Genomic DNA, 23,077 nt, shown 5'->3' with positions numbered 1-23,077 from the left:
GGAAGCCAGAAAATACATCACAAAAAAGAAAATGAAGAATGCATTATCAAACAAGGCCACAGAAATAACTAACATAATCAAGACAAGAAGACAGACATCTAGACAAACTAGAGAACTTAATGCAAACTTCCAACTAAAGGTGAAAAGAGATAAAGTGTATTTGAATTCAGACTGTAGACAAACAGAAAAGAACCAAAATGACAAAAGCAAGGAATCTATTTATGAAAGTAAGGGATTATCACAAGAATATGATTTTTGAAAGATTTTGGGGCTATATAAATTTGATATATAAACAAATAAAACATTTAGCTTTGTGTCAATGTCATAAAGAACAAAGCATTAAAAAATGGCAGAATGGCAAGAAAATAGAACCGCAAAAGGAACAATATGGGTTACTTTAGGAGGTTTAATGTTTACTTCTTGGTTCAATCCTTTTCTATAACTTTTAAACGTTTTTATAGAAATTTTGTTTTCTGCCGAATACATGAAAGCATTACAATTCTTTTTATCAAAAATACTGTATACAAGAATTTATTTACATGTGCATTAACACAAAAAGAATGATTTATCTATACATTTCATTACATTTTACCATATTTAAGATGTATGAGCTTTTAATAATGTGGAATCACTTTGAAGTACACAATCATAATATAATTTAAAATGTTAGTACTTACAGGCTTAACATTAATGACCAAACTAATGCCTTGTTCCAGAAGCAGGTCCTGAGCAATACGGGACACAGTTTTTTCAACCAAGACTAAAGTAGGTCTGACATCCACTATTCGCTGAACATAGTTTTTTAAAAACTCCCTTTCCTAAAATGATAAAAAAGACTTTGCAGTCATACACTGAGCATTGCACAATCAGAAAGGGTTACTAGAGTATTTCTGGAGTTCTTCAAGATTGAACTAAAAAAAACTTGAGTTTTCCTTTTCTTTTTTTTTATGGGATATTGCCAAGGGATAGGAGAGATGAGGAAAGTACCATCATAATTTACATATCATCTAAATTGTGTATACAACAGATTATATAATTAAATCATAAACAAAAAATCAGATACATTTCTAAAATTTCAGTTCACTCATTAAAAACATTTTATATTCAAAATGCTAGGACACATTCTTTTTAAGATTGAGAAGAAATGCTTCAAAAATTGTTTCATTTTTGGTTCACAATTAAATTATTGAAAATATATTTAGAGATTCTCACACATGTAATCTCAAAATTATGAGAAACATTCTTCTCTTTTTTTGCCTATCCTTTTTGGAACTGATCAAATAGTATAATATATCTTCCCCCATATAAATAGGTATACAAAGGCTAGCTTTATGTAGACTTTAAAATCACCTGTGTGTGCTCTTGCCTCCTTCAAACTTAACAAACCCCATAATGTATTCCTGAGTTAACATGTATAAAATTGTTCTGAGAATACTTAATAGAGCTCTTGAATACTATTAAAGATTTCATTATCCAGTCATGTCCAACTGTAGGACACAGTGCTCATCTCCATTTCTTGGCCAAAGAAACCAGCATTGTCCAAAGACATTTTCTATGGTCATGTAGCCAGCAGGTCTGTACACCAAAGGCGTATGGAACAATGTTATTTTCCCACAAAAGTGGTATCTATTAATCTACTCAAGTTTGCATGGTTTCAAACTGCTAGGTAGGCAGGAGCTGGAATACTATGTTCTTGAACACTAGAAGAGTTAAAATCAGTATCATTTACTGAACATTTTCTAAGCACATGTGAAACATAGTACACGGCACTGGGCATTTCATCTCAAATCGGCTAGGAAGAAAGATGGTGGCAGAAGCATTTATTTCCTGTAAATGTTTTCTATAAAATTCCCAAATATAATGTGCTATAAAATATTACTGTGTATTCATAATTGTATAATAAATATTAAATATATAATTGCACACAGCCAAAAAGTCTCTAAAAGAGAAACCTTTAGCAATTAGCCTGAGAACAGCTAGTCAAGCGCTAAGAAAATGTTACTAAAACCAACCTCGAAAATCCATAAACAAACTAATTCATTAGGCTTTGATTTAATGTTAATGTGAATGAATAGGACAAGGAAAATAAAACTATTCTCACCTGGAGGACGATGGGATCTATACATGTAAATTTTGTTTCTTCTCGGTAAAGATATTCAATGGAACACTTCAGCAGAAGGATTTTGGGGTTTTTAATACAGGAATTCATCTGGAATTAGATAAAAATTATGAAATGCATTCCTCTGCAAGGTTGTATTGCAGCGTTGGTAAAACAAGTCTGTAGCTCAGCGTCACACAGTTAAGTTTGAAACTTCCGAAATAGAAAAATGTGGAATAGAGAGCATCACCACCAGATGGATTCATAACTGGCTGACCAACCACACTCAACATGTAGTCTTTAACTGAATTACATCTACATGGAAGGTAGCCTGCAGTGGGGTACTCCAAGGCTCTCTCTTAGGCCTTAGGTTTTTAAGAACAGATTGGACAGCTATTTGTCAGGAATAATATAGGCTATCCTGTTTATGAAGGGGGTTGAAGTAGAAGACTTCCAAGGTCGCTTCCTTCTCTGTTATTCTGCTATTCTTACAAATGTTTGCTCCCTACAAATGTTTGCTCCCCTTCATTTATCTATATAAAAATGGCTGTGTGTGTGTATGTTCCAGCAGAACTCTGGAACGCCTTGAGCAATTTCAACCAAACTTGGTACACAAATGACTTACTCTCTGGAAACAAATATTGTGGGGGTAAGACACCCCTAACACCCCTCGGGGTGTGTGTTCTATTAATATACAGCCTGTTGTACCTTAAAATGGTTTCTACCGTACTGCTGTAAAATGGCTTCTACTGTACAGTGTAGTGGAGTTGGCATGGTAATGGCTTCACAGTACTCCAAAAGAGGGCTCCCTCTGATAAGGGGGAGGAATCCAACATTAGAAATCCTATCTAATACAGGATTGGAATAAATAAATAAATAAATACCCGGGAAACGCCGGTTTATCAGCTAGTCATAGATAAGTTCTCCTTACAGAGATTCTGCAAACACAACATAATCCACTGAAAGTAAATTTCTCAAGATCTCCACCAAAAAAGTAATTGACCCCCATCAGTCTAGAGAAGTTTAGAAAACTTAAGTACAGCGCTCAGTCACATCCACAAAGTCGCAGTTTATACAACAATATTGAATCTTCCCATAAGGAGCCATTCTGTCAAAATCACTCTGAGACAGCAGCATAAAATGTTCCAGGTAGTCACAAATAAGAAAAATCCAGATATATGCAGTGATCTATCTTACTGTGATTAGAATTTCATGATTTCACCAACAACAAAGCACAGGATAATCACAACTCGTTAAAAGAAAAATTGATGCTTATCAAAAATACATCAAAAGTATCTCTGTGATTCTTCAGACTCATGAATAAATGTTATGTAGAAAAAAATGGCTGTCATAACTGCCAAGCGTAGAAATGACGGTTGCATTGTTTAGAGATGCCTTTGCTGCTTCAGGCTCTAGATGACATTTCATCATATCCAAAAATTAAGGGAAAAGGGCAGATAAATACTTTTTTACAGAACCACAGTGAAGTGTAATAACATAAAGAGCAAAAGATGCCATGTCATTAAGAATTGCATAGAACAGGGGTGTCCAAACTTGGGAACTTTAAGACTTGTGGACTTCAACTCCTAGAATTCCCCAGCCAGCATTCTATCTGGGGAATTCTGGGAGTTGAAGTCCACAAGTCTTAAAGTTCCCAAGTTTGGACACCCCTGGCATAGAACATTCATAATATCACTGCTGTATCCCCCCCCCCATATTATATAAATATGGTTCCCCAATACCTTTTTATGTGCTATGTTTTTGGTGCATACAAAGCCATTCACCACTACAGAGTCAATTTTTTTTCCACCTGGAATCTGCAAAATTATAATAAAACATTATGTTAAGTTTGCATTTTCTAATTTCCAACTTAAATTAGGAAGCAAACTAGTCCTAGTCCTTCTAATCCATAGTGGCTGATGAAAATGGAAGTTGTGGGTGGCAGCTTCCTTAGCAATGATGCAGCAGACAGTACAATTATGTTGATAGTTGGCAGAAGAGAAAAAGAAAATCTCTTCTTACAATAAAGTTAAATACATAAAATGGCACATAAAAAATTATGCCAGGGTAATATACAGATTTAAGGTAGGATGAATATGATCCTTCTCGAATACAGTTAATTAACTAGCCAGCCTGATGGTTTATCCCAGGGGTGTCCAAACTTGGGAACTTTAAGACTTGTGGACTTCAACTCCCAGAATTCCCCAGCCAGCATGGCTGGCTGGGGAATTCTGGCAGTTGAAGTCCACAAGTCTTAAAGTTCCCAAGTTTGGACACCCCTGGTTTATCCTGTCCTGTTTTACTTGACTAGACAGTGAAAAACAGAAAAGTAGGCAAATCCCTGGTAGTAGGAGTATAGTTGGATTAATTTTAAGAAAGGACATCTTTTCAAAAAAGCCCCCCCCCCCTTCTCCTTTTTCAGTTCTAAACACACACAGAGAGACTCACTTTTTTGATGTGGACAAACTGGCGAATGTCCATGTCGTCATCTCTGTTCTTGACGTCAGGTCGAACAGTCTGAACCACCTGGCAGACCACTGGCACAATTATATCACGCCAGGAGAGGGACAATGCTTCGTTGTATAGCAGCTGTTGAAGCAGAGCCATCATGTGGTTATGATTAGCAGAGCTGCAGATAAACATGGTAAAGGTTCAAGAGAGAGAGAGAGAGCAGAGCTACAGTCATTATAGATATTGGGGCAGATTCTGTGCAAATATACGAACGTTTTGTCTAGTAGTGAACTTCACATATGTCAATTGCAAATGCTCAAAATTTGCAAAAACTTTGGAAAAAATTATAAGTATGTAACTTCAGGATAAATACTTCCAAATATGAAAACAAGTGCTCAAGAATCTGTGTAAAATATGTGACTTGGTTAGATATGTGACATCTATCTGAAAACTTCTTTGTATTTCTGGCTGGGGGAGAGGGGGAGGGGGGATTAAAAAAAGAATTACAAGTTCTTGGTGAGTCATTTACTGTAGGTAAGCAACAAAGAAGTTCACTTCAATAGAAATAATCCATACCTCTTTTAGTAGCCAAGCAGTGATAAAAACAAGTTCTCTGCCTTGCACTGATGTTAGAGTTCTGATGATATGTTTAGTATAGTTAGTCCTCATGATACGATCGTAATGAAGCATCCCACTTAATAACCCCAACATCCTACATTCCCCAATGAATCATTAAGTGAACGTGCAGGTCGTTATGCAGAGCATGCAGTACATCAGGGGTAAGGGAGGCCCTTGGAGGCCTAGGCCCACCTGCAATGGTCCTCCTAAGACCTCTCCCATCCCACCTGTGCTCTGTTTCTTGCCCCTTGGGTCTCTACAGGCCTCTTTCCACTCATACCAGGTTTCCCAGGCTTTAAGCCTGATTCCCATCCCGTCAGGGGATACACCCTTCTCCTCCCTTTTGAAGAGCTCTGAAGCCTTCCAGGGTGCTAGAATAGATCGCTTCATTGCAAGGCTGCATGGCAAAATTCCCGAAACAGACATTATTTTGTCCTACCCACAAAATGGCAGCTGTGTGGCCCAGAAAAAAAGTGCTCCATTTTGTTGCCTTAATGAAATCTGTACAAGATTGCGGAAGTTTCTGAGTACTGCAGTGTTGTGCAAATCACAATAAAGCAAAATCCTCCTTCTCCAAAATGAAGCCAGGAAATCTTCCAAAGGTAAATGTGACGGGTGATGGACATATGGGGAGCAGGCCCAAGTGCTGTGGAATCCTTGTGGAGTGGGGTGGGGGGAGAGGTGGGGGCACTGCAATGTACCTGTAGTTGTGATAAGAGTGAATGACTGCAGCGGCGCGGCAGCCATCATGACTTTGAAATGGGGTTGTATGTACGTTTTGATGGTCTGTTGTAAGTTTGAACAGCCATTAAATGATCAGTCTAATCTTAAGGACTATCTGTGCTATCCTTTTTGGAGGATCAAAAGTTGGAGTCAACTAAAGTTTGTACATTTTCTCATTCTTAGCTAAACAATCCATTTCATTATTTACCTCTTTTCTCTTTCTGTAAGATCTTAATGAGAAATGTTTTTAGTCTGACATAGAAAAGTTTTCAATATATGAATCAAAATTTAGAAAATGTATTTAGTATTAAACTCCTTTCAGCCCTTATACACTACAGAAATTAAGAACAGATTTCCTGTTTTCTACTTCTTACTCAATGTGTAATAATTTTCTGTAAATTGGTGCCACTGGGGGGCCATAGTCACTATGCTCAAAAGTTAAAATATTTTCCAGGTTTCATTCATTTTCACTCAACTTACAGCAACCTCTCCATGGCTTGTTTTTCCCCATTCTCCTCCCTCAGCAGATCCAGATTGCTGTGATGCCAGCCTAGGGGTGTGAAGAAAAGGTCTTTGGATTTTTCTTCAACCCTCCGGTTAAAAAGTGACTCTAAAAACAAACAAAAATAGAGATGGAATTGCATATTTGCATATTAATTTGTGCACTAAATACAGATTATAACTTCATTATCACGGTTCTGACCAATGCCCTAATAAAATCATAACTTGTATAGTTTAGCACAGATCTACATCCTGCAGGCAAAACATAGTTATGGGGGAGCATTATTGGAAAAATTGCTGTACTCTGCAGTCAGCTAAAGACTAAAGAATACTTCTCCTAGGAGGTGGGGCTGGTGTTGTGACGGTAGGACGTGCGATCTTGAAGCTCCAAGATCGCTGTCGATATCTCTGCCACTGGACACTCCTTTTGGACCTAAACTGTCCTGTAGAGACAGTGATAGAGAAGGGCACATCTTGCTGATCCCAGGGACATTGCAAAGTCCCTGGTAAATCCAGGAGAAGCCCTTTTTTCCGGCGACAGAGAAGCAGCCATTAAAGCTGCTGAAAGTTGGGAGAGCTCCAGAACGGAAGGAAAGCTGGAGAGAAAGTGTGTTGAATTGGTGAGATAATTTTTATTATTAGATGAGAGAACACCCTAAAAGATTAAAAGTAAAGTTAAAATTGAAGACAGAAGAGGTCAAGCGGCGAGATTAAGCCTGAGTCAAACATAGTGTGTTATTTTTCTTTAATCCTTTTATTGCTGGAATTTTTACAAACGCTTATTTTTTAAACTGGACTGTTTTTTTTTTAATACTTATTGTTTAAGACTTACTTTCTTTTTCTTTTTTCAATGCCCTATTGTATTTTCTTTAAAAAAATTTTTTTTCTTAAGTTTGTAATATAAAGAGGGAAGTAAAAGTAGAGGAAAAGAAGTAACACTGCCCCTTAGAGGCTTGGAAACATTGTTTTTCTTTTCTTTCTTTGAGCATTTGATAATCTTGTGCAAAGTAAGAGCTGGTGTTACATTTCAAGGACTCTGAGCTTGTTTAATGAAAATGATAGTGGGATGAGCACGGATTGTTTATACAGGGGCTCCTCTGGGATACTATCAATAGTTGGGCTGGAGTGAAAAAAAAGCTTGAGTTGAAAGAAAGAAGATTGCAGTGAACTTGGAAAGAGAACTGTTAACTTTGTTTGGAACTTAATAAAAGAGCCTTGGATTCTATATAGTGGCAGTGTTTACTATCTGGAAGAAAAGATCAATACAGATGATGTTTCAACAGGAAAAAGAAAAGGAAGTGACATTGCAGATGATTATGCAAGAAATTCAAAAAATACAAGTAACAACAGAGAACATTGAAAAGAGAACAGGGTATACTGAACAAAGAACAGGAAAAAACATGAAAAAATTGAGAATATCCACCAAATGATGATGAAATATGAGGACAGATTTCAAAAAAATTGAAGAAAAAGATGAACAAAGAGATAAGAAAATTGGAGATATTGACAGCAGATTGAGCGTGGTTGAAAAAGACAAGAGTGGAATATTGGAATGGGAAATCGACAGATCAGAATTTTACCTCAGATTCCAGAATATAGAAGAAGAAAAGGGAGAAAATTTGGCAGAAGTAATGATAGAAATTCTGGCAGAAGCATTGGTGATAACCAAAGGGAAGATGATGGAAGGAACAGACGAGGGGTTTCGTGTCTTTAAAAACAAGTTGCCAAGAGACATCCATATAAGATTTACCAAGAAAGCAATTAGAACATAAATATTACAAATGGCAAGAGATAAAAGATTCTATTACTATTGGATGGATACAGGATGATGTAATGAAATGCTATAATAAAAATTAATTTAAATTTATTTAAATTTAGAATATTTCGCATAAAATGAAGTAATAATAGTTATAGTCAAATAAATGATTAACAATGATAATAATGTATACATATACTAGATTGATAATATGAGATTTTATATAAATTGTAAGTGAGGACTATGGAGAGGATGCACAAAAGTTTTGTAACCAAAATAAACAATTTTATACAGAATATATATAAAGATGTACTACTACTGGATGGCTTTAGGATGATGTAATAAAATGCCATAATATAAATTTATTCAAAATTTAGAATATCTCGCATAAAATGAAGTAATAATAGTTGTAGTCAAATAAATGTTTAACAATGATAATAATGTATACATATACTAGATTGATAATATGAGATTTTATATAAATTGTAAGTGAGGACTATGGAGAGGATGCACAAAAGTTTTGTAACCAAAATAAACAATTTTATACAGAATATATATAAAGATGTACTACTACTGGATGGCTTTAGGATGATGTAATAAAATGCCATAATATAAATTTATTCAAAATTTAGAATATCTCGCATAAAATGAAGTAATAATAGTTATAGTCAAATAAATGTTTAACAATGATAATAATCGTATACATATATATCAGATTGATAATATGAGATTTTATATAAATTGTAAGTAAAGACTATGGTGAGGATGCACAAAAGTGTTGTAACCAATCGACACACTGTACGTAACTGGAAGATGGTTTTATATTTGTCTGTTTAAAAAAAAAAGAATACTTCTCCCACAAGTCCTAGATATCGGGAAAGACTGCGCTGAATGTATTGCTTCTCCTCATGGAAAGTTAATATGACCTATTTGATATTAACATAGGTAATTGGCTCCAAATTTATTATATTTTATTATTTTATATTTTTTACTATATATTGTGATAACTCATCTTTTTTTAAAGTCATGAGGCATTAATAGCCATGAGCTATTACAAAATCAACTCTAGAAATGTGAAATCAAAATCATTTTTGAGAAATGTGAAAAATCAACTTTAAAATCAAGTTTTAACAGCATCTAAATTTTAACAATCAAAATTTAAAATATCAAATATAATTATTTCAGACTGAAAAGATAGGAGTTATTCTGATTCTACAACCTTAAGATGTATAGATGGAAGCTCAATTTTCATTTATGAACTCATTTATTGAAACACAGATGAATATTATGAGGTCAATATTTAATTATTTATTTAAATTAGACTGAATGAAATCTTGTAAAGGTTTTATGTGCTTTTCTCTCTTTTTGTTTTATATATAAGAAAGTAAAATAAAAGAGTAAATCCCAAAACTGTTCCTATATTAACCTTTTAAAAAAATGTTTCTTTTTAAAATTTTAAAAAACCCTATTATGATTGTAAAGACTTGAGGCAGATCAGTATTTACTGCTTTTAAGATATTTTTGCTATTTTCATATTCTATACATCAAATATACTAAATTTAATTCATATGGAAAAATGTCTTATAAGCTAACATAGTGCTTTTTTATTCCTTCAACTAGCATGTGATGAAACCTAGAAATAGCTATAAAGTTTATTGAATTATTTAAGCAAAATAAATGCACTTAATGTGTTAAAACATTAGTTAAAACTGAACTTTATAGCTTTAAGCTTAAAAGAAAACTAGTTAAATTAAAAGACAAATGCCAAAAATAGAAGCCAGAAGGAAAGGCAGGGATTTTTTAAAGTACCAAAAGACTTCCGCAGTTAAGGCTATCTTTACTCCAGTTGTATGCATTCCCAGCACTTGGAGGGAGAATAATTTGACATTCACCCAATGTTATATGATCCCATTTTCTGTGGTGGGGGGCATCCCTTTCACATTCAACTTACCTTTGATGAAAGCATCACTTATTGAGATCATTTGTTGTCCTCCATTGTCGGCAATCATATACTCTGAATGAATATAGAAAATAGAGATGGGAGGAGAAATGACAGGTTATGCTTGTATGCTATTATATGACATATACACCCATTCATTCCAGGAGGTTAATAAGAAACATGAGTCATGTATTTAGTCACTGAAGGCCTGTCCTGAGAGAACCTGTCTCGTTCTTTCTTCCTTCATTGTGTCAGGATAAATACTAAATTATCGTCCAATGGAATCAGTATATGAAAAAGATTCTGAATAAAAATATTTTCCAGTGGGGCTTAATTAACTTCTTATATGGCAAGTATTTAAACAAGACAAGGAGTGGTCTTATCTTCTTTTAAGTGGATTCTTGGTTGCCACATTTAAGACAAGAGATGCGTTAAACATTCCTCGTACCCCATCTCTACTTCCTGACAACAACTCAGTTACTCAACTTTGTTCTCAGTTAGTGGCTGGGGGGGAAAACACATCTTTGGACTTGACATTCCACAAGAGAACTGGGACAGCAATTTTTTATTCTTGCCTTGTCCCCACAAGCTCTTTCTCATATGACAAATGCTGCCAGAAACATGATTAAAAGAAATAATGCCTCTCCTACACAAGTTGCTACACTGATATCTCAAAGAACAGAGAAGACAGCTTTAAGGGAGAACTCATTGCCCCCATTCATTACTTAAGCTTGCCATTTAGTTCTTTGTTCACCATTACAAAGATCTGAGTGGGTCTGATGTTACTTTTGCACACCACATATGCATACATCCAGTATAAAATAGGACACACTGCTACAAAAAGACAGCTTAAATCCTATTTTAAGCCCTCGTCTTATGTGTGCATGTGTGCGCGCGCACACACACATATGTACATTGCTGAACCCAAAGTACACTTAAGAGGGCTTATGAGACAGTATATACATTACTAGTGAGCCATAGCAAACGGTCCCCAACACCATTATTATGATTCTAGAAGTAAAGGCAGTAGCAACAAAATTCAAACATAATTCCCTTTATACTACTGTATACTGAGTTATCCTGAATGCTGAAGGTGAAATTTTACACCCAGCCTGTGCAAACTACATTTTGAAAACTTTTCAGTGAGGAAGTGTTGATTTGCCAAGCCGCATAGAACTAGACATAACATAATTTCAATTTATGTCCACAACATAATTTCTGAGGCAATGAACTCATTGCCAAAGAATTTAAAATATAATCATGCCTGTTTGTAGTTATTGTAGCTTTTGAACCATACTATGTACACCCACATGACTATGGAATATTCTACAAAGCATGGTTTAAAAAGCAATATTTTAGTTAGAAGTCTAAACCAGTCAATATATCATAATCCCAAATTACTCACATAAATATTCTGCCAAAAATCTTCCTTTAAGAGAGCAAGCCGTTATGTTTGAGAGCAAAGCAGTTATGTTTGAGAGCAAACATCATGTTGTTTTCAGGAGAGAGAGGCAATCTTTTTTGGTTATAAATATATTTGCAGTGCTGGAGTTATGTCACAGATGCTCTCAAACATAACTGCTATGGTAGCTTACCTAGTAACAAAATGGCTGCCATGTTGCGCACGGCTAATTGCAAAAGTCATTAGCACATGGGATTGATGCCACTCTCCTTTTATCCTCCCAAGGTACTCTGCCACACCACTTGGTTTTGCTTTATTTCTGGGTGACTGGATTTATTTCCAAATAGTCATTCATTTGATTTACTGCTCAATGAATATCACAACTTTCTGCCCAGCAACTAATAGTATGGGGGAGGAAGAGCCCTATATTAGTTTCAAAGAAATTTATTTGCTAAGGAAGCAGCTACAAATGGCTGGATATTTAAGAAATGCCATGCTGTAACAGCTCATCACTCTACATAGCCAGGATCATTCAACTGCTTGAACATTATTATCATTGCTATATATTGCATAGACTTACTTTGAAATATAAAGTTAAGGGAACTTCTATTTCTTATACTCTCTTCCTATTTCCCCCCCTCAAATTTGCATATCCAACATCAGGAATTATTCCTTGCTTCAAAAAAGAAATTGCTGGATCAAAACAAGTATCTTCCAAAATATTTATAGTTTAACTAAACTTTAACTATCATTGGGGTTTTTAATTGTTTTAAATTATTGTAATTTATTTATTTATTGTTCCACCTCCTCCATATTGTATTGTTGTGATCGCTGCTAGTGTACGTTGCCCCGAGTCCCTTGGGGGAGAGGGGGCGACTAAGAAGTCAAATTAATAAAATAAATAAATAATAAATAGTTCTTACTAAAATAGAAAGTGGTAATCAATGGCAGCTAAATCTTCAGATATGCCTTCCATGATTTTTTTTTGAGTATCTATATTTTTTTAGGAAAGATGACTGACACCTACTCATTGAGTAATGAAACAACATTATAGACTAAACTTAATATTAAGTTGTGGTGAAATGATGATTTAAAGCAGCTTTCAGATCCAAGCATATGAAAACCAACTGGGTGATCTTAGGCCAATCATTCTCTCTCAGCCAATTCACCTCACAGGGTTCTTGCTGTGGGGAAAATAGGAGGAAGAAAGTGTGCTGGATATGTTCGCCGCCTTGAGATGTTTATAAAAATAATAAAGGTAGGATATAAATAAAATAAATAAAATAATAAATACTTGGAGTCACAGTGATAGAAGCATCATTTTAATGTCCTAATCTGCATAAAATTCAAGGGCTTGGATAAAGTTCCAGGCAGAGATTGGTTGGTATTATAAATGACTGAATTATGTTTCTGTAACATTTTGTACTGAGGTGCCAAGATTTTTCTGCTTAGAAGCAAAATTCCCTTCCCTTCCAATGAAAACCAAGGAATATTTTCAAAAGCACTTGGTATATTAGTATCATGCAATAATATTAGAAAAATGAAAATCATTCACATGAACCGATATTATTAGTATTAATTTTAGTGAACAGTGTTATTCCATGCATAAAGCAGCAGAATCAAATACTGAATTAAAATATCTAAGGTTATTTGTTAGCTTTTGTCATTAGCATGGGCACAGGAAAATTTACCTTTTTTATTTTATTTTCTTTAGGAGAACAGAATCCTCTAATGATTTTTGTGAAGCAAAGTTGTCAAAAGAAAAGATTAGATGAAAAGCTCATTTTTATCTGGAATTTTTAAATCATGTTATAAGTCTCCCAGAGTCCCTCCAGCAATGAGGTGGGCAACATATAAATTTAACTGAATAACAGAGTTGGAAGGGACCTTGGAGGTCTTTTAGTACGCTGCACAAACAGGAGACCCTATTATCATTCCAGACATATGGCTGTCCAGTTTCTTCTTTAAAACCTCGTGATGGATTGTCCACTACTTGTGAAGGCACTGGTTAACTGTTGTCACTGTCAGGAAATTTCTTAGTTCTAGGTTGCTTCTCTCCTTGATTAATTTCCATTCATTTGCTTCTTGGCCTGCCTTTTAAGTGCTTTGGAAAATAGGTTGGCCACATCTTCTTAGATATTGGAACCCTGCTATCATGTCACCTCTAAGTCCTTCTTTTCACTAGACTAGACATACATAATTCCTGCAACCATTCTTCAGGTGTTTTAGCCTCCAGCCCCCTAATGATCTTTGTTGCTCTTTTCTGCACTCTTTCCAGAGCTTCTATATCTGTTTTTATAAGATGGTGACCAAAGCTGGAGGCAGTATTCTAAGTATGGTCTTACTAAGGCTTTATAAAGCAATACTAATACTTCATGTGATCTTGATTTAATGCAACCTAGGATTGTGTTGGCTTTTTTGGTTGCTGCCACACACTGGTAGGTCATATTTAAGTGACTGTCCACTAGGCTCCAAGATCCCTCTCACAGTTACTGCTATTGAGCAGGCTTCACCTAATTTGTATCTGTACATTTGATTTTTCTTGCCTAAGTGTAAGACTTTACTTTTCTCTACATTGAAATTCATTTTGTTAAATAGGGCCCAGTATTCAAGCTTGTTGAGATCCATCTGAATCTTGAACCTATTTTCTGGATAAATTTTATAAATTATTTATTTATTTAACATTTAAATAAATATTAAATATTAAATATTTATTTATTAAATACATTTAATAAATAAATATTACTATTAAGAACTTAAAGGGAAGATCCTTCACTGCCACCATTCTGATAAGTAAAAGAAAATAAGAGTTTAAAATGCTTTATGCTTGCAACATGCAAGAAGCCTGAATTAAGTTACAAAATAGCTGGACAATACATATGACAATAACTTCTCTGTTCTTTTAAGAAAGTAGAGATCAAATACCCAAAAGCATTTGTCTGAGACAGAAAGAAGAAAAGGAAATTTAGGTTCCTGCACTGGTCTGAACAAATTCCCTAAAAGACTCCATTTATAATTTAAGAGACTGAATCCAAATTAAGTGTTTTCTATCTCAGTACTCTACCTACTCTAATAGGACTGGCATAGCTGTATCTAGGAAGATCTGTGTTTATATCAGCTGTCTTCAGAGTAGATGTTCATCAAAACTCTTACACTTCATGGAGAAAAGGCAACTGTCAGGGAAGTTATGCAAGAACTCACCAATACTATAGGCAACACTTGTTTTTGAAAATGAATTTCCTAACTGTGAAAAGATTACAGGATTATTTGGGCATATCTGAACTGAGGCATCAGCCTTGCTTTCTCTTATGGGTGACTCCAAGAGGCAGCTACCTCCTACCTTTCTGGTCAGCAGGATGAGGGGGCACATGTGGGTATTTGGAGTGCTTCTTGATATGGAAGTTCACGTTGTCCAGCTCCACATTCAGGCTGATGGAAGCAGCTGAGTCGCTGTCCATGGCAGACTGGAAGCTGCTGACTGAGGTACGCTTGCTAGGGCTGGCAGAATCTTTTGGATTTCAGTGGGGAGAAGAAAAATACAGGGAGGAGAGGGTGGGTGCAAATAACAGGTTTCAGGAGGATATCAAGGAGAGGAGAGACATTATCTTAATTACACGAAATTGACTGCTGGAGAAAGCAAGAAAGACAGTACTTTCATCCACTTGTATTTCATGGCTTTTCTAAAATTCTGATGGTCTTTAAGAACCATTACTTTATCAGACCATCGTGCTACAGAGATACACTGCAAACACCTTATGCGTATTTAAAGCCTGAAAACAAAACTAAAACAGTCTAGCTGACTGCACAGAAAATGCTGCATTTGTTTAAGCAATCTTCTCAGTCTGGTATCCTCCAGATCAATTGGATTACAAATCCCATTTTTCCTAATGGGAGTTGTAATACTAAGAATTAGACACATGAGTTGGAGCCAACTGGCATAAAAGGATTAGGAGTGGGGGGGAAGCATTTGTTTCTACAGTAGAGCAGGCAGAAAGCAGCAGCAATGGGACTAGCAGCTAAAATGAAATCCTCAAATGACAGACACAGAGACTCACTAGTCAAGTTGTCATCTCCTTCTTCTGCAATTTGCTCTGTGTCACTATCATCAAACTTGATGTCTTTGAACCATGATGGCTCAGAATGGCCCTCCACGGAGTTGACAGAATCGCTGTCTGGAGAAGGAGTTTCCGAAAATTCTGTACTCTATAAAATTAATGATGGAAGAAATACTAGAACATGAATTATACAGAATGGAAATACAAGATTAACACAATCAGATTAATAGGACATTTGCAGAGGAAATTTTTAAAAATGAGCAAAACGAATAAGTGTATCTTTTCAAATATATTTTAAGTAACAACATTTTGCTGACAAAATCAGAACTCACAAATAAAAATGAGAAACAAAAAATAAATCAATAGTTGTTTTTCTCTATATGCAAATAAAGTTAGGAACCAATGCTGAGTAAGGAGTAACAGCCTTCTGATCCACAAAGCAGGAAGTTTATTTTTGGCAGAGGGAATTATAACTTGTCAAACTTTTGGGGTTTTTTTAACTCTCTTGCTCTTAAAAGTTCTTCTGTGCTATTCTAAATGGGGAGAAATTTTACAGGAAATTCAAATGATCACAAATGTGTGGGAATTCTAGCCCTGAAAATCAGAATGTTACCAACTACCCAATGGACAGCCCAAGAACTTCTGTTTTTGAAGTATACATGCTTTCAGATGTATCCACATGTGATGTTAACGTTTGTTAGAATTCCTAGTTTTCTTCACTTCATTCCATGACATGCTTGTTTAACTTGCTGTCCTCTCTCGCAGGCATAAAGATATTTAATTAAAGTCAATAACTCACTCCCCTACTCAGTCATATATTATTCTTTAAAAAATATAGCTCTACTAATTAATGGTCACCATCATAATATTACAGAAAATTTATTATATTTATTTGTAACCCAATTCAGGTAGCAGCTTTGAAAATATTGGGATCAAGCCCAGGTAATTATGCTGAAACTCAATTTTTGCTTCAAGGTTAGTATACTTTGCGACAGAGGACAGACACACGCACTAATTGAGCAATTTTCTAGCTAACCAAATAAAAATGACATTAATCTGTTGCCTCTCAAAGGCCAATTTTGACCTCATCACAGATGAATTCTACAAATGCAAGTCTGAAGCAAGCATTATTGTAGACAGAACAGAAGGAATTTCTAGGAACAAACATTAAGCAATGTTTCTGATAAGGAATAATCCTGATATAAACTGGAAATGTGGATTTATCCTTATTTTTCTCCAAATGTGTATGTAGTTTAAAAAGCTTTATAATTTTTCCCCTACTACTGAAGCAATTTTATTTTATTTATTTCAAAAGACAGACAAGAAATAGATACAATACATAGAGTTTTAAATTACTTATTTACAAGTGTAGGTGGTCATTAAATATAGTCTAGCAAAAATGTTTACTGAGCAAATAAATCTATCATCAGCCTGACTCCTGCATATGACAGGAAATCTAAACTAGATCTGCACAACTCATAGAGGGAAAGGGCTGCATTGATAAATCAAAACTAATGGTAGGCCACAAAGGAATAGCTGGCACCCCAGCTATAACTGTTCAACAGCTGGCAAAGCATCAATGAAGCTAGTGGCATTGATGAGGCCTTGAGGTATTGGAGGTGCTTGGTAGCAATTCTTTCAAAGTGGTGGCAGATCCCTTTTAGTGGCAGCAATGAGGTGGGAGTAGAGTTAAGTCTATGGATATTCTCAGTCATCCAGGTCATGGCTGTTCCAAAGGTGCTTTTTCAAGAGGCAACTCCTCATCCAAGAAGATTCTTCAGCTCTCACTGGATGGTGGGGAATGAAAGGATTTGTACTCATTGCAGATGGACATTTGCATTGTTTTAGCAAGTCATTAAGGTGACCTGGAGATTTATCTGTGTCATCAGGGTCACCTGAGTGGTGCAAATGGGTGTGGAGCCTTCTTGGAACTATTGAAAGAACTGTGTTGTAGATTGGAGACAGATGTCATATCCTTCCCCCTCTATTGAGAGAGGGCTGTTCAATTTTGACATAGATGGCCTCTTTGACCCCTATTTCAAACCAGCGGTGTTCTCTGTCCAAAATGTGGACTTTGCTGCCTTCAAACAAGTGGCCTGTGTATTTTAAATGCAGATGACTGCTGAATCTAGTCCTGATGTGTTTGTTCTCCTATGTTGTGTCAAGTGTTTATGAAGGGGTTGTTTTGTTTCCCCAATGTACAGATATGCACATGGCTCGCTGCATTATATTGCATATACCACATTGCTCAGTTTATGTCTGGGTGTTTTTTCTTTGGGGTGGACAAGCTTCTGTCTTAGTGTATTCTTGGGTTTAAAGTGTGCACGTATGTTATGTTGGCTGAAGCTGTCTGCAAGGAATATAAATCCTTCCATTCCTCACCATCCAGTCAGAACTGAAGAAACTTCTTGGATGAGAAGCGAAACGTCTTTAAAGAAAAACCAGAAAGTCCAGTTGCCTCTTGAAAAAGCACCTTTGGGATAGAGTTAATTTAGTTTCAAAAAAGTCAGAAAGTCACACAAGGCTGCTTTGCAAGCTGGCTGATCTAAATAGTTACATGTTTGATATCTATATTTACAGCCTTCGGGGTGTGTGTTTTTTTTTAAAAAAAAGTCTTGATTTTTTTTTTAATATCTGTACTTTGATTTTTCTTCTGAAGTTCTAGGAAAATGCCTTCTTTTTAATGAAGATTCCATAAATTTCTAACTTTACTTCTTGCTGTTGTTAGTTGCGAAGTTGTGTCCGACCCATTCAGACCCCCTGGACAACGTTCCTACAGGCCTTCCTGTCCTCTACCATCCTCTGGAGTCCATTTAAGTTCACGCCTAGTACTTCAGTGACTCCATCCAGCCACCTCATTCTCTGTCATCCCCTTCTTCTTTTGCAACATTAGGCTCTTCTCCAGTGAGTCCTTCCTTCTCATTAGGTGGCCAAAGTATTTGAGTTTCATCTTCAGGATCTGGACTTCTAAAGAGCAGTCAGGGTTGATCTCCTCCAGGACTGACCGCTTTGATGATCCTGCAGTCCAAGTGACTGGCAGAAGTCTTCTTCAGCACCATAGTTCAAAGGCCTCAAATATTTGGCACTCAGCCTTTCTTATGGTCCTTTCACAGCCATACATTACAACTGGGAAAACCAGTTATTTCTTGACCTTAGATAAATAAGTTCATTTGCACATATATTTATTTTATATGCCACACATCTCACTCTGAAAAGTTGCTCTGGGTTGAAATTATCCTTGTTTTCCTTATTTAATTATCAGAAATTAAATTGCTTTCCACACATTTTTCCAAAAGAACAAATGGACACACTTTCTGAATAGTTAAGTGAAATGCAAAGATCATCATGAAACTACAAAACTTGCTATTCTGAAATTTCTGGGTCACAAATTCCAAAGCCACAAGACAATGTTAGTTTTTCTCCAAGCTACACAATCCACACCTAATTTTTCACAAAAGAAATCCATACCTGTAATGGTCTGTAGAGTGCATACTCATCTCTAAAGATTTGATCATGGTGACTGACACAATCCAGCCAACGCCCATCTACTAAAGCCTGTCCTATTGCAATTGCTTGAGCTCTGGAAATAAAACCATTTAAAACCTCATGTTAGCAAATAAATGAATTTTTAATTTACCGTAGAGATGTGTTCTGGCAGTGCTCAAAAGTAAATAATACATATAGAAGGTATAAGATTAAGATGGTTTAAAAAGTGAGCTTCAGAAACCTTTTTTCAACCAAAGGAGCCAAACCCAACAACCAGTTTGGTGAATTAGTTAAGGTGCTGGACTAGAAACCAGGAGACACAGTTTTAGTCGTCCCTTAAGACATGGAAGCTGGCTGGGTGACTTTCAGCCAACTGCTCTCTCAACCCAACCCATCTACCTCACAGAGTGATTGTTTTGGGGAAATAGGAGCTTAGACTATTAAGCAGACTGCCTTGAATTCTTCAAATAAGGACAGAATATAAATCAAAATAATAATTTTAAGAAACTCTATGTCTTTGCCATGCCTTCATTATTTTGCTTTCATGTCCTCAAGCTCTATATAAGGTACCTTCAAATCAACTTTAATTGCTATGCTTTTAAAGAGACACTTTTTCCTTTAGACAGGCAAAACCCAAGTACCCTGCCTATCTTGTTCTCTGGGGATATCCTAGTTTGGATAAGTGTAGAGTCCCGAACTTTAAACTCTTCCACTGTACCCACCAGGTCACTAAGCTGATTTCTAGCTCAGAGATACGCTTTTGAAAAAAGGATCATCCTCTTAGCAATAAACAGCATGGGGGACAAAAGGGGAGACAGTGAAGTCTGCCCTGTGGAGTTGGGAGGAAATTCTTTCTCTTGCTATATCACATTCTCTCCTGATAGTTGGTAAGCATAAACCCATGTTCAGAATCAACCCAAACTAATGACATGGGGATGATGGGTTCTACAAACTGTCTGAATCATCATTACACAATTCTCAGTTCCTGACAGGTGTTATTTGGACTATTTGAGATTGATAAACACAAAGGATATTCTGACTCATTAATAAAATATACTGGAAGGTAATTAATGGATCAAAACTTAATTATTCTTATCTAAAAGTTGATTCCCAAAAGAATTTACTATAGCAGTCATAGATTGAGAACAAGAAAGAGAAAAAAAAGTAGGATGGGAAAGGGTGGGCTTGACTAGATACGAAATGCTGGAGTTCAATTATGAATAATTTTACATTTGCAGAATCCCTAAACTGGAATAAGCCCAACTATTTTTATCTTACTATCCTACATCAACTAACACTGAACATACTTATGAAAGACCCCATTACCTAGTAGTGATGTGGCCATTCCTTATAAGCCAATTGACCAGCTCCTTTCCTACAATGCAGTTGGGGTGGGTACGCAGCCAGTAGCGATGATCTTGAAACTCCATCCCACTGTTGTGATGGCATATTTTCTTCCACAAATCCTTTAACTGAACTGAGTCCTAGAAGACAAAATGATGACATTTTGAGATAGCACACATTTACAGGGCTTAAGTGTTCTGTTCTGAGAGGTGCTGTTTACACTCTTCCAAGTGATTTATAAAATTCTTTGTTTTGCCCCTCCCCTTTCCTGGATATACTGCTAAGACAGACAGTTTGTTCAAGGGACAAGTGCCCATTTTATTTAAATATTCAGAATTTTAATCATTATCCTTCTGACTGAGAGAATGTTTAAAAATAGATTGTTGGCTTTCTGAGACTCCAGAGACTTTCTGATGCCTAGTCTCTTGATTCTTTTTCTTTTTAGACAAGTAACCAAAAAACGTTTTTGAACATTTTGTGATTTTTAGAATTAGACTGGACAATTAGACTGGCTTAGGGACTAGCATTATAGAGTGCCTATGTACTTCCACAACACGCACAGGCATTGCCTTTCGTGACTGTCAAATATTTTCTCCTGCTTTATTTTTAACATTTCAAATGCATGGAAAAGCAGTTCCTTCTCTTCTACCTATTCCATCCACTTCTTTGTTTTCACTGGTGTATAACTGCATACAAACATTTTTTCAGAAAGGAAGACATTATAGCAGTTGGGGAATCAAACTCCATAGAACTCCACCTACTAATTAGAATCAATCCTCTTTTTTTTTAAAAAAAAAAAGATGAACTCTGCTACTGATAAATTGAACAGTTTGCATGTGTTTAAAAGAAGGAATTTTTAAATATTTTGACATGGTGGACAGGGTTGCAATGTGGTAGTGTTTTGAAACAATCTCAGGGTAATAGCCCATATATTCTTTTTTAATTGCTATGTTTCTTTGATTATGCAGGCCACCACAGGAATCAACCTATGATTGTGCCTATGGCATTTTCTCTGTTCTTTAGGCCTACAGGCAGAATAAAAATAAATGCTTAACTTTTGGTAAGAATATGGATGAAAACCTTTCTAATACTCCACTTTTTTGTAATGCCTTACTAATTTCCTGATTCATTACAATGCTTGAGAGCTTTCTCCTCCACTAATAATTAGGATACCTCTGAGAATAAGTTTAGATTTGCATTTAAAACAACAAGCTATTATTCACTACTGCAAAGTATCCAAAATATTCCAGGGAAGCAAATAAATATATATGGTCTGGCAAACAACAAGCAGGATTTTGATGGAAGTTATTCAAGCTTGCATAGGAGACACTATAACACATTGCATATCATATTAGTAAATATATCTTCTAACACTAACATGTTTGAGGGAGTTCAGAAATGGAGTTCCCTGCAACATCAAACATTGACCTGCACAAGAAACAGAACATCCAAGGTGAGTCCATGAAGTAGGGCAGTATACAAATGATTGCACAGACAAATAAATAAATAAATAAATAAATAAATAAATAAATAAATAAATAAATAAATAAATAATAAATAGATAAATAAATAAATAATAAATAAATAAATAATAAATAAATAAATAAATCACAGGTTACAGAATTCAGAGTTGTGTCAACAAAAGCAATTGCAAGCCATGAGAAATATCAAGTCATATATATCTCATGAGTATTTGGAGTTAATCCTTAAATAATTAAAATAATATTTCATGCAAGAGCTCCTATGTTAAATTGGACTATGTACTTGTGGAAAAGAAAATACCATACCAAGTACTAACAATTGCACAAGCAACACACATACATGTTGCTTTGTAAAGTGGATTCCATTGTAAATGGGATTCAGAATAGCACAGCTATCTTTTTAGGCCTACCTAAATAAACGCTCTTAAAAAATAAGGCTTATCTTTTTTCTAACTGATGTTAATTTTCCTGTGGTGAAAGACCATATGCTTTCTTCACAAGTAGATGATCACATGAAAATAGTTCTTCAAACTTTTAAGATTATAATGATATAAAATGACATCATCTGCCTATCCTTTGAGGAAAAGTGAGGTAGGTAATGCAAAAACACAAGCTGTAAACAGAGGACAGTATAAAACAGGTAAACTTTAAGAAGTCAAGTACCACAAACGGCAGTAAGATGTTACTTATTTCTGTTGGAAGGATGCAAGATACAAGAAAAGCTTGGCTTGTACCAGAAGAAGTTTGCGCTCATCCTCACTGGTTTCCTTCATGTAGGTTCGATTAGTTTGTGGGCTGACAGATGTCTCATAGGAAGGCACCATGGGAGACCCCGATCGATCCAGAGACAGGTTAGTTATGCTGGCTGATCTGGTGGGTGGAACAGAACAATGCTTGTAATCTTGAGATCACTCCAGTCGTACTTTAAAATTAACGTTTAACAGAACAGGGTAAAATTTCACCAAATGAAACACACCAAACACAGGAACTTTTTTTAAAGGTTAGAAGCTAATTTTTACCGTATAGATTTCTCCTTTCTTGATTTCTCAAATGATAAGAATTAAGCTGCTTGATTTACTCTTTATGTGGCTTCATGTTGCCAAATTTCAGTACATGTAGTCCTTGACTTTTGACCATAATTGAGCCCAAAATTTTCATTAGCTTCAATCATATGGAAAACAATCAGAACTGAATTCTGATATTCAATCTAAAAAGCATATTTC

The 23,077-nt window shown here is 35.6% G+C and overlaps 1 protein-coding gene across 10 annotated transcripts in view; it reads right to left on the bottom strand.

The window, feature by feature from the left end:
• The window catches only part of PIKFYVE (phosphoinositide kinase, FYVE-type zinc finger containing), a 108,329-nt gene that overhangs the window by 38,420 nt on the left and 46,832 nt on the right, over positions 1 to 23,077 (bottom strand). For 8 of the 10 annotated variants that reach the window (XM_081937810.1, XM_081937813.1, XM_081937809.1 and 5 more), the window contains 11 exons: positions 22,589 to 22,724; positions 20,356 to 20,513; positions 19,012 to 19,123; positions 15,544 to 15,691; positions 14,829 to 14,996; positions 10,099 to 10,161; positions 6,371 to 6,500; positions 4,547 to 4,727; positions 3,841 to 3,915; positions 2,102 to 2,209; positions 678 to 818 (listed from right to left, as the gene is read on the bottom strand). In XM_081937810.1, coding sequence (XP_081793936.1) covers positions 678 to 818; positions 2,102 to 2,209; positions 3,841 to 3,915; positions 4,547 to 4,727; positions 6,371 to 6,500; positions 10,099 to 10,161; positions 14,829 to 14,996; positions 15,544 to 15,691; positions 19,012 to 19,123; positions 20,356 to 20,513; positions 22,589 to 22,724 — 1,420 coding nt within the window. Of the gene's footprint in view, positions 1 to 677; positions 819 to 2,101; positions 2,210 to 3,840; positions 3,916 to 4,546; positions 4,728 to 6,370; positions 6,501 to 10,098; positions 10,162 to 14,828; positions 14,997 to 15,543; positions 15,692 to 19,011; positions 19,124 to 20,355; positions 20,514 to 21,751; positions 21,802 to 22,588; positions 22,725 to 23,077 lie in introns of those variants that run through there. The other 2 variants (XM_081937807.1, XM_081937814.1) reach the window with 2 other exon arrangements.

This window comes from Natrix helvetica (assembly GCF_964273705.1).
Source record: "Natrix helvetica genome assembly, chromosome: 1".
Classification (NCBI taxonomy): Eukaryota; Metazoa; Chordata; class Lepidosauria; order Squamata; family Natricidae; genus Natrix; species Natrix helvetica.
Note: the sequence above shows the minus strand (reverse complement) of the source record. Positions and strands in the feature narration are given on the sequence as shown.